Source organism: Montipora capricornis, chromosome 5 (assembly GCF_036669925.1).
Source record: "Montipora capricornis isolate CH-2021 chromosome 5, ASM3666992v2, whole genome shotgun sequence".
Classification (NCBI taxonomy): Eukaryota; Metazoa; Cnidaria; class Anthozoa; order Scleractinia; family Acroporidae; genus Montipora; species Montipora capricornis.
In genome coordinates, this window is record NC_090887.1 from 18,546,445 (window position 1) to 18,561,444 (window position 15,000).

Genomic DNA, 15,000 nt, shown 5'->3' on the forward strand with positions numbered 1-15,000 from the left:
TCAATGTAAATTTTAAATTTAACGAGATTAAAGAATGCGTTTTTTTCTTCCTGAAGGTGCTTAGCACACTCTTCCTTTACTGCTCTATATAGGGCAGGTTTGATATGACTATCGAAAGTAATTGCAATTGCTACGCTTAGTGATTGGTTTAAAAATCTCGCACCACTTTATCAACCAATGAAAAGGAAATCAAAACCAATCGCGACTTGTACGCACGATATTTCCTATTTATCCCACGCTTAGAGCAAGTAACACAAAATTGCTACGAATTTGGATTGGTTCATTGCGCTGTTTGCAACTGCTGTGATTGGTCGAAGTAATTACTTTGGTATTTGTTTTACGACACTCAATTGAAAATCGCTCTAAAATGGTATATTTCTGTAAGTAAACCAATCAACCAGTCAATCGTGGAACAATTAATCTCTTGTGTATCTCTTTTAGATCCTCACTACATTCCCAGAGGAACTTCAGTCGGACGTATGTATGCACCTTTACAAGGGACTACTTGAGCTCAGTCCTTTTTGCCAGGCCCCTCGGGGTTGCCTCAGAATGCTTTCGCCCCAAGTGCGCACGGTCTACATTGGACCGGGAGAAGTTCTTCTGGTTCAAAACGATGTCATCAATGCCATCTATTATATCGCTAATGGATCCATGGAGGTGCTTCAAGGAGAGTCAGTGGCTGCCATTCTCGGTAAAATGACCTTTTTTTGGGGGGGGGGGGGGGGGGAGAAGTCGGGGGCGGTGACTTTTACGTTCAATTGATCGTATTCCGGAATAAAAATACATGGAATAGAAGCTAGAAACAAACACTTACTAAAATGCTATTTTAAATACATGTATATCTTTATCATCCTTGTTGGTTCAAAGCGCCGAACATACCGTTTAAAATCATCACTACACGTATTCTTATTCCGGAATAGGGTCAATCGAACGCACCCTAAAATTCCTCTCGAGTTATAGACGGCAACAAAACTCTGAATGCACCACATTAACTTTGTTTCAAGCGCGGTGTCCTGGCATTTTTGGTATATCACTTTTGTATTGGTAAATGCTCGCAGACAATAGCTGACAAAGTAAGGTTCTTCTTGAGACCAAGGGCGAAAACTATGCTATGAAGGTGTAAATGTTCCAGCTGCAATTAATATTACAAGTAATAAATTTCGAATTTTTAACCGCAGACGGGTAAATGGCCAAATGCCTGCCACCAGATATCTCGTAGGTAGTTAAGGCGAAACTTAACGATCTCATGTTTCAAGCCATTGGACTCAACTGAAGGGTTAATGTGTGACAAATGCTTTACCTTTTAGGAAAGGGCGATCTTTTTGGCGAGGACATTTCACGCAAGACTCCTCCTAAACGAGCCAATGGCGATGTCAGGGCATTGACATATTGTGATGTTTACTTCATTACTCGAGAGCGATTGCAGAATGTTCTGCATTTTTACCAAGAATTCGCCTTCAAGTTCTCTGAAAATCTTGAGCTTACATACGACTTGGGAGCACATGAAGTAAGACTAGTTAAAAAGTTCGCTTCTTTTAGGTTAAGTTACAAACGTTTTCAAATTTTTTTTTTTGCAGGTTTATAAGTATGATGTCATTATTTTCTGATGTGACGTTATAACCACGCTGCAACCTTTAATAGAAAAACTTGGCAATTTATGTCAACCAATTTTTAACATTCCATCTCTAATACTGAAATTAATGTTTATCTGAAGTGCGGGTTATAGACGAAAGAGGGAAGTGATCTTCCAGCTCAGTTAGTAGAGCATTGCCTGATTTCAAACCGAAAAGGACTAAGTACGAGTCTGTAAATTATGGGATTAGCAACTATTAATCCACATACAAGGAAGGGTTACGTTTTTGCACGTTGGCCGTGTAGCACCTATATTTGAACAGACTTAACTGATTAGAGTGTAACGTGAAGTGCTAGTTTTCTACCCCATATGAACCATGTGAGCGTTACCCATACTAATGGAAATGGGCCCACACAAGGACAGAGAAGACCTCTGAGCCAGGGTAGGAATTGAACTTTGTTGTACTTCTACATATTCATTGCAGTGACTTTAACATCTTAAGTTCCAACGGCCTGCTCCCGTCTGACCTTGTAGCTCAGTTGGTAGAGCAGCGGTGACCTAGGTGAGAGTTTTTCTCTGTCCTTGTGTGGGCCCATCTCCATTAGTAGGGCTAACTCTCACATGGTTCATGTGGGGTAAAAAACAGGCACTTCACTTAACACTCTAATCAGTTAAGTCTATTAATCCACATAGCCAGAAAGAACAAATTGAGATTTACAAAATACCCAAGTTTGGTGTTAATCGGGCTAGTTTTGACTGAGACACAGCGTTCGGATGGCCATACATTTCTTTGTAAATTTTGACGTTTTCAAATGGCTGTATCTTGCTTAATTAATATTGGGTCTATTTACACCAAACTTGGGGATCTTGTAAAGTTTGGTGTGCACTTTTACTGGATCAGTAGTTGCTAATCCCACAAGACTCGTACTAAGTCCTTTTCGGCTTGAAATCAGGGAATAGGCTTTATTCACGATAGCCGCCATGTTGGTTTTCAAATTGTCATGCAAATTAGCCAATTAGCCATGTGTTATGCTGGGGGGCAAACATTGGAAAAAAGGCAAAATGCGGAAAATCAGCTCGTCGAAATATTGAAATAAAATTACTAAAAGTGCATTTTACAGTTTAGAATTAAGTACATTTTATAATAATCATATCTTTTGATTGCCTTTGACATTTTGACGTTCTACTTCGTTATCTGCTCATTTTTCTCTAAAAAAAACATCGAAGTAACTTGTGTAATCAGCCTATTTTACTACTTAGGTGATAAACATTCAATGAACGTGAAACGAATCATCTGTGTGGCTAAAATGTTCGTTATAACCTCTCGAACTCGTGTTGTTTGCCCTCTCAGAAGTGTGTAGCTAATTTGCATGACAATAGCAAATCCAACATGGCGGCCATTGTGAATAAGGTCGATTGCACCGGAATCGCAGAGGTCATCGGTTCGAATCCCGTTCGAAGCCACCTGAATTTTTCAGTGTCTAAAAGAGACAACTGATTGCTTAAATTGTCCAGTGAAGTGTGAGGCTCTTTTCTTTCTTTCATCTCTGACACTGTTCATCACTTCATGTGTTCATGATAGAGCGACTTTCGTATGACCTTGACAAAGTGTTCGCTATTTGTTTCACGAACCACTGTTTGGCAAGATTAAAACAAAGCTTCTCCTGATTCCCGCCAAGGAAACTCCTAATATGGGCAGTAAACAGTTCGATTGCCCAATCACATTACTGCATTTCAAATGACGTCAAAGCCTAACCTTCCAGAAAGTTCCATGGAGACATGACATTGCATCCGCATTCACCAAGCCAATGAAAATTCGCACTCGTTTGTTTTTGTTCGATGAGCCAATTAAATGCTTTGCATTTTTGTTTACGTTCTGTTTTTCGTTATTTTTCAAGGTCATATGAAAGTCGCTTTAACATTTCAACGTCCCTTCATTTTAGCTCTTTTTACGTCCACAGTAAATTTCTAATTTTTAAATGTTAATTCTCAGTAACTCAAAAAGCTGAAAACGTCTCACTGTTTAATCCCAAATTGAGAACATCTGAACCGATTGCCTCTAATAAAACCAAGTGTCATGAATGCCTTGTTGTTGTTGTTGATGTTGCTTTTTTGTTCTTTTCTTTTTTTTTGTTTTGTACGTGTCCATCTATCCAAGTTGTATTTATCGGCTAATTCAGTCATGCCAATTATATATCAATTTTTTTGGGAGCCCGTAACTAGAATAAGCCTAATGGCTTCTCTGCAGGATTCCGTACCAGATGCCTCCGTTATTACACTTAGTACTAACAACTAGTCTCGGCTCTTATATTCTTAATATATGATATACAATTATTTATGTTGTTTAAATGAAAGAAAAATAATAAATAAACTTGAACTGAACTGAAATTGTTACATCTTTATTTCTCCAGAGAGATATTTGGCGTAGAAATGCCCTGGATTCCATTTCTGAAGATGAAGAGTTTAACGAGGAAGACAAAAACGTAACCGAGGTGGACGGTGGTCACAACCACGTGAATAATGCACATATATCAAACCATTACTATGGCAACTCTGTGCGGTTCAAACCAAGACGTTGTCAACCTTTTGACATGTACAGGAAACCAAATCATTTCAGAGTGTCGACCCCTTGGAATGGAATGAAAAACGATAGCCAAACAGACTGGGAAACGCAAGCTAATCGCGTGAAAGGAGAAATTGCATCAATGTTACCAGAGGACAAAGAAAACGACCCATCGCTTCGATCGTCGAAATTGTCACTGACAAGACAACTTGCGGTGGATGTTAACGCTGAATTAAATGATATTGAATCGGACACCTTACCCGAGGAAAAATCCTCAAACGAACCATTTTCTAACCAAAGTCTAGAATGGGGAAATGAAAAACTAACATTGAATGGTGAAAATTCAACTCCCGCGGATGACAGGGATGCTGAAAGTTTCGAAATGGAAAACTTGAACAAAGAAACGACAGTCTTAAAAGGCATTGCTGAGGAAAGTGAACCTGATGAATGTTCTAAACTTCTGAGGGTGAGCATTTCATCTGGAAATGACTTCATCGAAAATCAATCTGGTCTTTGCGACTCCTCGGCCTTTGACCATAAATACAGCACTGGTTTTTCTAAAAAGCTTTTTTTAACATGTGACAAGGAAGACCTTCAGAGCCCAGCCCTCTGTTTTAACGAAGACACTAATAGTAAACGCGTGAATGCGAACGAGGATCACTCACTTGGGATGATAAACAATCACGAAGACGATCTCATGAGATTCGTTGACGAAGTTGCAGACATTCGGAGAGGCTTGCATGAAGATGGAAATAGGCTTGGGTATACTGATTTTGATACTATGAAAAATGCTCCCGGGATATCTGACTTAGAATTGTCACCAGTCCACGCTAGCGTACGCAAAAGCCCTGTCCAGGGTATTCCCTCCTCTCCGACGGAGAGCACACGCGGAAGTTGTAGAAGCGGCTTTTCGGAGTTACCATTCCGAGACTGTATAGACACTGATAGATTAAAACTAAGTGGGTTCGATGGTCAAAACGGAAGTCCAGATGAAATTTCAGATGGTCATACATCTAGGATTTCCTTGAATGAGGAAACTCCAACAGGAAGTTCTCAAAGTTCCAGTGAGTTCGTTGAAACGGAAATGTTGGAGAGCCCGCAGAGCAAAGTCAATCGCATTTTTGACGAACTAAGCTCAATAGGTAGTCCAGGTGGTAGCGTTAAGGATAGCCGTGTTGAAAGACGAAAAAGGAATGGGGGTCTCAGGCGCACTCTAACAGAGGTCAACTACCCATCGGATTCAGGCAGTTCTCTAAACGGGAAGCCCGTGACTACAAACAGAAGGAGGAAAGTGTCAGGGGTTATTAAGCCACCAGCTATATTCGCGCCACTTGTGGCTAACGTAAAAAATCCATATAAGGATTTCGTACCGCCAGTGCGCGAATCTGCCATCATGTGTGACTGTGAATCACCGGATCATACTCTTGGTATAAACTGCAATAACTGCTGGTCAAGAGAAAGCAAAGACATAGAATCAGACAGCGATAGCATCTGCGAGGACCGTTGTGACAATTTTGACAACAACGTGGAGGATCTTATAGTGGACAAACAACTCCTGTGTTTAAACAACAATAATGGTAGTAGAAAGTCAAAAGACGATAACTATTCGTCCAAAAGAACTTTACCATCTGAAAATTCTTCTAAAACCAATGAATCTCAGAGCGATACATCTCAGAAAGTTGACGATTCCTCTGATGAAAGCATGTCACTCAAAGGGTTAACTGATTACTTTCAACCGCCTTTCTCTTCATTTCCGAGCATGCGCAAGCCCAGCATTTCTGGGGCTTATTCGACGCAGTGCTTTGAAAGTGATGAGATACCAGAAAGCGATGAACTGGAACACGTATTTCGTCCAATGCGATCTAGTTTTTCAGAGCCACATTTGAGTTTAAGACTTCCAATACTTCCTGGTGGCAATGGAAGTATTGAAGAAGGGATTTCTTTATGTGACAACGATTGGAATAGTTCAGCCAGTGAAGATGACACAAATCAGAATTTTGAAGAGATATTTAAAGACGTTTGCTGCACGAAAGAAGCCATTGAAAAGCTGGAATCAATATTAAAAATTCCAGAACCCGATGTCGTGACAGATGAAGCTGATACCGCACAGACCGTTCAGAGACTAAATCAGCAGGTTCTAAACTTGAATAGAGAGGTGGCATCATTAAGCAGTGACGTTAAAACTGTCTTGGAGCTATTGAAAGGATTAAAAATTGGACAGCTTTAAGTGTAAAAGTAGTTAAAGTGCACCTTAACTCAAATATTTTTAGTCTACAATATTAATCTTCCCACCAAAAGCAAACATGTTTTACCATTCTTACCTCAAAATTTCGCTTTTTATCCACGGGGGCAAGCCGCACAAAGTTATCAAGACTGGCAGTAACTTGGACCCACGACCGTGATCTGAGAGGAATGGGTCTATTCTCGATTTACGTCACAACCTGCTTTGCATTCCTGTTTTCAAAGAAATTTTACATTAGCAAAGCAGTTTGTAACGTAAAATCGAGAAACGACCCATGCCTCTAACATCACGGTCGTTGGTCCCGATCAATGCTAGTTCTGCCAAGTTTACATGGATCGAATAGTCCAGAAAAAGCGAAGTTCTGGGTACAATGGTGATATATGTTTGCTATGGATGGGGAGATTTATATTAGGAACAAAAAATATTGAAGTTTCGGTGCACTTTAAATGAGATGATGGAGGAATCTCAGAGGCACGCAAATCCTCAAATTAAAACTTCATTCGTTTTGTTGCGCAGCTGGTGGGGTTAATGTGCGCGAGTGAGCTATGCGAGCAGCGAAAGACGGGAGGGATTTTTCAGGTTGTGGCTTTGCCGCCCGAAATACAACTCTCACGTGCGGACACTTTATCCCGCCAGCTGAGTTTGCTATTTGTTTTGTAACAGTCAACCTTTAGCAGAAGGTGAGTGGAGAATGACAGACAAAGTAATAGAGGTTTGTCTCTACTAGTCTTGGTCTTCTGAACTTACACTTTTAATACACACACATAGCAGAACGAAAAATGGGCAAAGATGTTTGGATTGTACAAACTCTAGCAATAGACTATCCATGATGCATTACTATTGAAAATTGTGAATTACATAATATTATCCATAGCAATATTTTTTCCAGAAATTCTCACATTAATTTTGAGGTAATAGATTTATTTTTTTTACACATGCTGAATGTTAATAAATCAGCAGATCAAATCCATCAAGTGGAAATATGTTGTTACAGTTGTTAGGTGTGAGCAGAGTTCACAACCAACCTGAAATTCAAACTCTTCTTTCTCCTTACTGTTAGTCGTTTTAAGCGCAACGATCACATTGTAAACTGAGCTAAATGATAACAAAGAGAGAAACGAGAAAGAGCCAGATATGGTTTGTTGCTACTGTTACTCTTCATCAGGGGTAATCTGAGGCTGTACCAAGTGTTCTTTCATACTCCTGATTAGTGTGATTTTTTAATAAGATGTAAATGCAGGAGCCAGGTAAAGTGGCATCATCACATTTCAAAGGAGCATGAGCAGAATCAGCGTGTCAAGCTTAAAAAAGAAAGTTCATGAGTTTGAACAATGTGCGAGCCAGCGAGGCATGTGAGGCATGCGAGCCATGACTGCGAGTCATGTGAGGCATGCGAGCCATGACTGCGAGTCATGCGAGGCATGCGAGCCATGACTGCGAGTCATGCGAGGCATGCGAGCCATGACTGCATGTCATGCGAGGCATGCGAGCCATGACTGCGAGTCATGGGAGGCATGCGAGCCATGACTGCGAGTCATGCGAGGCATGCGAGCCATGACTGCGAGTCATGCGAGGCATGCGAGCCATGACTGCGAGTCATGCGAGGCATGCGAGCCATGACTGCGAGTCATGCGAGGCATGCGAGCCATGACTGCGAGTCATGCGAGGCATGCGAGCCATGACTGCGAGTCATGCGAGGCATGCGAGCCATGACTGCGAGTCATGCGAGGCATGCGAGCCATGACTGCGAGTCATGTGAGGCATGCGAGCCATGACTGCGAGTCATGCGAGCCATGACTGCAAGTCATGCGAGCCAAGACGACAAGTCAACATGCAAATCACACAGTTATTGAAAGGTAACTGTTTTAAAATGGGTGCTTAATAGAGTTAATAACAGTTTATCAGTGCTATTTGAAATGGTTGCTTAGACTTACCGGTAAAATGCAGAATTTGCATGGCTCGCAGATTGTCCAGCCCCAAAGTTCATTGAAGGTACTGCTGGATGGTTACAAGTTTACACAATTATAACACGCAATTGCATGGTTAGTTTAGCAAGCATGAGAGTCTCAGTTTGACATAAGTTCTCAATTAGCCAGTATCAAAAATACCATAATACTCTTTGTTTGTCCCTTCAAAAATTTGCATAAGCATTCTTTTAATTTTCTCTTGGGACTTAGAATGGTCCCAAGAGAAACTGGAAACAATGCTTATGCAAAATTTCGGAGGGGCAAACAAAACGTATTATGGTATTTTTGATACTGGCTAATTTGGCTGTAAAACCAAAACAATTCAAAGCTGTCATAAATATTGGATCTTTCACTTTGATGATGGTAAACTGTGATGATTGTGGTCAATTAACATATTGTTCAAAGGATACTAATAGCATTAGCGAACAGCGGAGGCAGTGTGGCCCAGTGGTTAGGGCGCTTGCCTTGAGATCCGGAGATCCCAGGTTCAAGACCCACTCTGACCACTCGTTGAATTTGATCCTGGTAGTCCCTGGTTCAACTTTCCAGCTGCACTTGTAAATAGCCAACGGGGTTTGCCTCCGGCCAGTCAGGATTCTTAACAGTTGTTGTTATAGTTCTGTTCCGTCATTTCGTTGTGTTTCATTGGCCCTGAAAAGCCCCCATGGGGAGCGGTCAATTAAGTATGTATTGTATTGTATTGTATTGTATTGAACATATAGGAGGACACTTGTTACAGCCTTAGACAACCCTGTTGAAGACACCGGCGGGTCTAATTTGCAGGTCGCGGGTTGCAGGTCATTGTATCACCAATACAGAAAGTATCCTAAACATTCTTAAAAGCTAACCTTAGGCCTTTAACTTTTTGGTTAGCTTGAGAAGAATGATACTTTTCTGTACTGGTGAAACAATGACCTGCAACCCGCGACCTGCAACCTGCAACCTGCAAATTAGACCCGCCGTGAAGACACCAAGAAGGAGTGCAAAAACGTTTCTTCAATTGCAACTATATAAGTGACATTCACTAAACTTTAAGCCAGAGTAGGATTGTCAGTCTGGTTGCAATGTAGATATCTATGAAACCCTGAAAAAGGAATCTAATCTATCTCCTCCCAAGGATTTCACTTTGCACAGCAAACACACAAGATGAACAACAATATGAGCAAAAAGCAAAGAATTATGCCTTGCCCCATGCCCCTGACAATGACCCACAGTTAAACAATAGTTACTCTATCGTGTCTATAATACGATGTATTACCCCCTTCAGAGTTCCCCACAGGAACACAAGTGGATTGCTCAAGCAAGTATGGGACATTCCATTTATAATGCGACCCCCCCCCCCATCCCTACCTCCTCCCCCCCCCCCCCCCCTTCCCCGCTATGGAAGAGGTCCATCAAAATTTCACTGGTAGGAATCTTTTTCAAAGGCACCAACAAAAAAGTGAAGGGGTAGGAAAGGTTTTTTCAAAGGGTTCCGACAAAAATCCGACCAGTAGGAATCTAATCATCCAAAACGGGGGGGGGGGGGGGTCGGATTATAAATGGAATGTCCCTATGATATATTGAGAATTGAAGCCATCACGTCGCTTCTAGAGTGACAAATGCATTTTCATTCGTCAGAGCTTGAGAATGGGCTTAAAAGCTCAGTAAGCCAGCTTTCTAATTTCCCTTCAATGCTCGATTAAATTACATATTACAAACACAATAGATACAACTAAATTTCCTTGCTTCAATCAGCCACTGACACAGCACCACAGCTTACTTTTTCGTACAATAGCATAGTGATATTTACCGTTTATGTCAACTACAGTAATTAATGCACCCGTCAAAAAAGTTTACTAATTGGCGGTTACTTGGGAAAATGGTCATTTCAATGCCTTACAATTAGCCCAGGATAACTGGCTCCCACAAGAAAACACTTCAGTCGCTGCCGATGAAGGGTCGATAAAGAATGGCAATTTGAATATCCTATTTTTAGCAGCTAATGATTGCAAGGGGTTTTTATAAAAAGGTCCCTTCTATCGAGTTGGTTAAAAGGGAAACAGTTACATAATATAGCGAGACCACGTAAACAAATAACAGAAATATACTTACCAATTTCTTAAAGCAGAAGAAATTTGAAGTAATCTCTTTTTTCTCGACACTTGAGGTGGCGGGAAGAAACTTGTACCAATAATGAGACCCAGTCCAACTCGTGAGCTCGTAAGTAACGCCTGGTCAATATTTCGATCCGTACGTTCACTTTCATTATAAATTCAATATATTTCATCATGATAACTAATGATATCTTAGCGATTGGTTGAATTTAAATACTGTTGAAGAAAATGTCCTTCATGATGAAGAAACATGTTGAAGTGTACAGTGAAGTAACGGAAGAAATGTTCGAAACTTCAATTTCTCCAAAGCGGATGCCAGCCATTATCAGAAAGCTCGATATCGGAAGGGCCCCTGACAAGTGGACTCCGCAGTATCTTTCACAACATGGTGCGGATAAATCTGTGAAGGTTCATGTCTGTCCAACAGGAAAAATGGATTTCATTCACAAAAACTTCGCTTACAAGTATATTTTATGAATTGTTCTCATTCTTATCGTTTTTTCATTATATTAGCAGCGGTCAGTGTAAAACGCAGACTGCAGTCTGCAGACCTGGGGTAAACTGCAGACTGAGGTTATAATTTAACTTTTGAAAAAGCCCAAACGCATTATAAATGCTAACAGTTAAGCTTAAATATTGTTTTAGGCCTTATTAGACCTAAGGTTAGCATTTCTAAGGGGTTTGGGCTTTTTACACAAACCGATTGAACAGGCCTTATCACGGTTTTGGAAGCCATCTTGACGGGTAGGCAAACATGTCCGAAATAATAGTGTTTCTATGGGAATCTACGTTAAAATAAGTTGAGAAAACCCTGAGTGTATAAAAATTTGTGAATGGTAAACTTGAGTTGCTAAACAAAGGATTTTATTTTCTGACACAATTTGAGGATCCTACCAGCACTAGAATTTGCCCAGTGAAATTTTAGATTTCACTTACATTTGTCTGTAATTTTTTCCCACAGACGCTTGTCTGACTAAGTGTAAATTTCAAGCAATTGTAGGGAAAATTTTTAAATTCTGCTGGGCAAATTCTAGTGCAAGTAGGACCCTCAAAATCTGCCAGTAAAATTATTTGGTTAGTAACTAAAGTTTACCATTCACAATTTTTTCTACATTCAGGGTTTTCTCAAGTTATTTTAACATATATTCCTATAGAAACACTGTTATTTCGGACATTTTTGCCTACCCCTCAAAATGGCTTCCAAAACCGTGATAAGGCCTATGATTATAGTATCATGGGTCTACAAAACTGTTCCAGTTTCACTGCTTTCTTGGCGATACCAACCTTTCTGTTACCACCCTCCCCCTCTGCCTTTTTACTCACCCCTCCTTAGTTCCAATGGCTTTGCTTTCCCACACCTGAAACAATGCCATACTTTCTAATTTTGAACACATGTGCATTATTTTAGGTCCCTTCCTTTCAGCCAATTTGTGAAACGAGCTAGTGAAGATGTCCACGAAGAATATTTTTTCTGCCCTGTGAGTATTAAAACAATAATAAATTTGAAAAGGTCATCATCTTGAAATACTTTGTACTCATTGTGGAGTACAATCAGAGCTGAGGAGAAGTCATCTTCAGTCATTGTCGTCCTAACCAGCCCTTCTCAGGATTACATTCACCCAGATGATTGTCGTTCACATAGTTATGATGTGACTCCTGTGTTCTTAGCCATTTCAGACATTGTATGCAGTTGTTCAACAACTACACATAATATCAACAAAGTGCATGCTGAACAATAAGATTGGCATTTGCATGCATTTGTTCTACTTATATATTTCCCAATGACTAATTCGTTTTAGGAGGAAACATATTACCTAAGATCCCTTGGAGATGATCCTAGAAAGGTATGACATTAAAGTCATGATGAAGAGGATTGAAAGTTTTTCTGAAGAAAATGTGAATTTTTTTTTTGGATGGGTACTATTTCCTATATTCATATTTTATTTCCAAACTGAAAAAATGGGACAGGTTGTGCTAATCCACTGAACTGCCAGCAGGCATTAAAACAACCACAGATCTTAATGACAGGGATTGGTTTGTACTTATTGTTCTGCCATCAGATGCTCAAACTTTTTTAATGTCCACTTGATCACTATTTGATGTGGAGATTGCGAAAGTGAAGTTCTCAGTACCACCTATTTGTGATTTGTGGGAGACGTAAATAAACATTTCCTTGACATAGTAACTGATTATGTTACAATATTGCATTCTCACACAAGAATTTTACGAAAAAGTTTATTTATGGATAGTTGTAAGGGTAACGTGTGACCAAAAATGAAAACAAAGTCAAATAATAAAATTTAACTAATTTCATAAACCCAACTATTTCTTCTTTCTCTCAAGGACATATCAGACCTAACAGTACAGTTTCCCAGCTTGGCTCAAGACATCAATATTCCCAAATTGTACCCTGATGACAGATTCTTCTCCAGTGTGTTTAGAATCAGTTCTCCAAGTATGCAGCTTTGGACTCACTATGATGTAAGTGTGACAAATGACTTTCAGAGTCACGCAATGTAGTGACTTCTGGTTTCCTCTTAAAGATGGCAGTTGCTGTAACTGGGGCAAATTTGTCATCTTGATTCATGTAATGCCATTATTCTGTGTGTACAGCAAAATTAATGAATATGCATGTGATGAATAAGCCTAGGGAGGCAATACTGTCAAATACTGTCACTTAAGGTATCCAATAAAAGTTGTCAGTACCTATGTCATCGAATTCACTTCTGCTTTTACACACACACAAAAAGTACTTACTCAGTTGTCTAAACACCTAGACATTTAGCTTTTCTGCCCTATTGTAGGCTCCTTTGCAGACAAGAGACATCCAAACCCAGAGTATAACCACGGAACTGCAAAATGTGCAAATCGATCTCGTTTCCTTTAAGTAGACCTTAGAAGGCTCTTGATACTCATTGCGAATGTGAGCTTCCACGATTTGAAACCAAAGATTTTAGAAAAAAAACTAGCAGATGACAGTAAGTAAGTACAGAGACACAACAAGTGGAATACACTAAGTCATAGAGCTCTTCACGGTAAGACAAGTGGTACGATAAGTGAATGAAATGCAATCATTAACCCATAATGCAATTTGGGTCATGTCCAACCTCCTATGGTACCTACCTGTAAGTATTAGAAAATTTTTTATCTTCATGTAATAGTTGGTCCTCTTCATAACACCTGTGTGACAAACTCTATCACTCACAAAGTCACGTATTCCTTGGTCAAATGGCATAAAATATGAAATGAGTGAATGATCACAATAGCCCATTTCCGAGTTGCTGCATGCCTCAGTTTCAAAGCGAGTCCTGGTGCACAACCATTCAAATGGAAATTAGTTGCGTATTCTTATGCAAATCAAACTCATTTCCCTTACAATAGTTGAGCACCAAGACTCACTTCGAAACCGAGACAAACAGCAACTCGGAAATGGCCCATTCAGCAACCTTGTATCCCTTACGAAAATACAGATAAATATCATGACAATTATATTTAGTAGTAGTAGTAGTAGCAGCAGCAGCAGCAGCAGCAGCATGCGGGCGTTGCGATACGAACCCGATGAGGAGGCATGACAGATTCACAATCTCATCAGATCGAGGCGATGTGTGCCCGTCGGCTAGCCAGTCCAAGATGGCGTCCTAACCCTGAAATCGCATGGCATTAAGATCGATACCCGATTAGGATGCGTCCTCCTTCGTCGGAACGCAATTATTAGGTGAAGAAGAGGGTAGAAGGTTGAAAGACGGTAGTGCAATGTTACAATAGTTAATGGCACTTTTTTTTCTATTCCCTACTTATTTGCATGCGGGAATTATGCTGTGTTGCATTGTTTGGTTTGCCTTTAGATTATGGACAATCTTCTCATACAAGTGACTGGAAAAAAGCGTGTGGTTCTTTTCAGCCCAAGGGATGCCACTAAACTTTATCTAAATGGTGATAAATCCGAAGTCTTGGACATAGACAATCCTGACTTGTCCAAATACCCGAAGTTTATTGAAGCCGTACCATATGAGTGCTTTATGGAACCAGGAGATGTGTTATTTATACCAGCCCTATGGTTCCACAATGTCACCTCTTTACAGGTGGGCACGTTTGTGTGGAACTTGGACATGCGTTGTACATTTTAGCCCTATGGCTCCACAAGGTCTTTATGTTTAAAAAGGATTCATTGAGTATCTTACAGATGTCAAAATATTTGAGAAGTTTATAAGAAAAATTATCTCCAAAAGAGCTTTCCATCGACGCAATTAGAAGCATCACCAGCATCTGCAAACTCAGGAGCAACCTCGTTCCCAGGACTTTTCGCCGAAGGAAGGCGAAAAAGCCCTGGGAACGAGGTTGACTAAATAGCCTCTTGATTAGCCTCCTTTTGTTGGAGCAAAGGAACCAATGCACGACATGTTAGAGCGGTTTTCAATTAAGTGTAGTAAAGCCAAAACCAAAGTAATTACTTTGGCCAATCAAAAAGAACGGAGACAATCCAGTAAATCAATCAAAACTCTAAGTAATTACACGTAGCTGACACAAAGCGCGGGAAAATGAGCACGCGCGAGCCACGA

The 15,000-nt window shown here is 40.2% G+C and overlaps 2 protein-coding genes across 2 annotated transcripts in view; both read left to right on the forward strand.

The window, feature by feature from the left end:
- LOC138049760 (potassium voltage-gated channel subfamily H member 8-like) overlaps positions 1-7,409 on the forward strand; it is a 29,919-nt gene extending 22,510 nt beyond the window's left edge. Inside the window, exons 10-12 of the mRNA XM_068896175.1 lie at positions 442-691; positions 1,308-1,507; positions 3,985-7,409. Coding sequence (XP_068752276.1) covers positions 442-691; positions 1,308-1,507; positions 3,985-6,363 — 2,829 coding nt within the window. The 3' untranslated portion in view covers positions 6,364-7,409. The remainder of the gene's footprint in view (positions 1-441; positions 692-1,307; positions 1,508-3,984) is intronic.
- Positions 7,410-10,579: 3,170 nt separating this feature from the next.
- The window catches only part of LOC138049759 (tRNA wybutosine-synthesizing protein 5-like), a 5,582-nt gene continuing 1,161 nt past the window's right edge, over positions 10,580-15,000 (forward strand). The window contains exons 1-5 of the mRNA XM_068896173.1: positions 10,580-10,905; positions 11,850-11,919; positions 12,241-12,285; positions 12,785-12,922; positions 14,287-14,523. Coding sequence (XP_068752274.1) covers positions 10,670-10,905; positions 11,850-11,919; positions 12,241-12,285; positions 12,785-12,922; positions 14,287-14,523 — 726 coding nt within the window. The 5' untranslated portion in view covers positions 10,580-10,669. The remainder of the gene's footprint in view (positions 10,906-11,849; positions 11,920-12,240; positions 12,286-12,784; positions 12,923-14,286; positions 14,524-15,000) is intronic.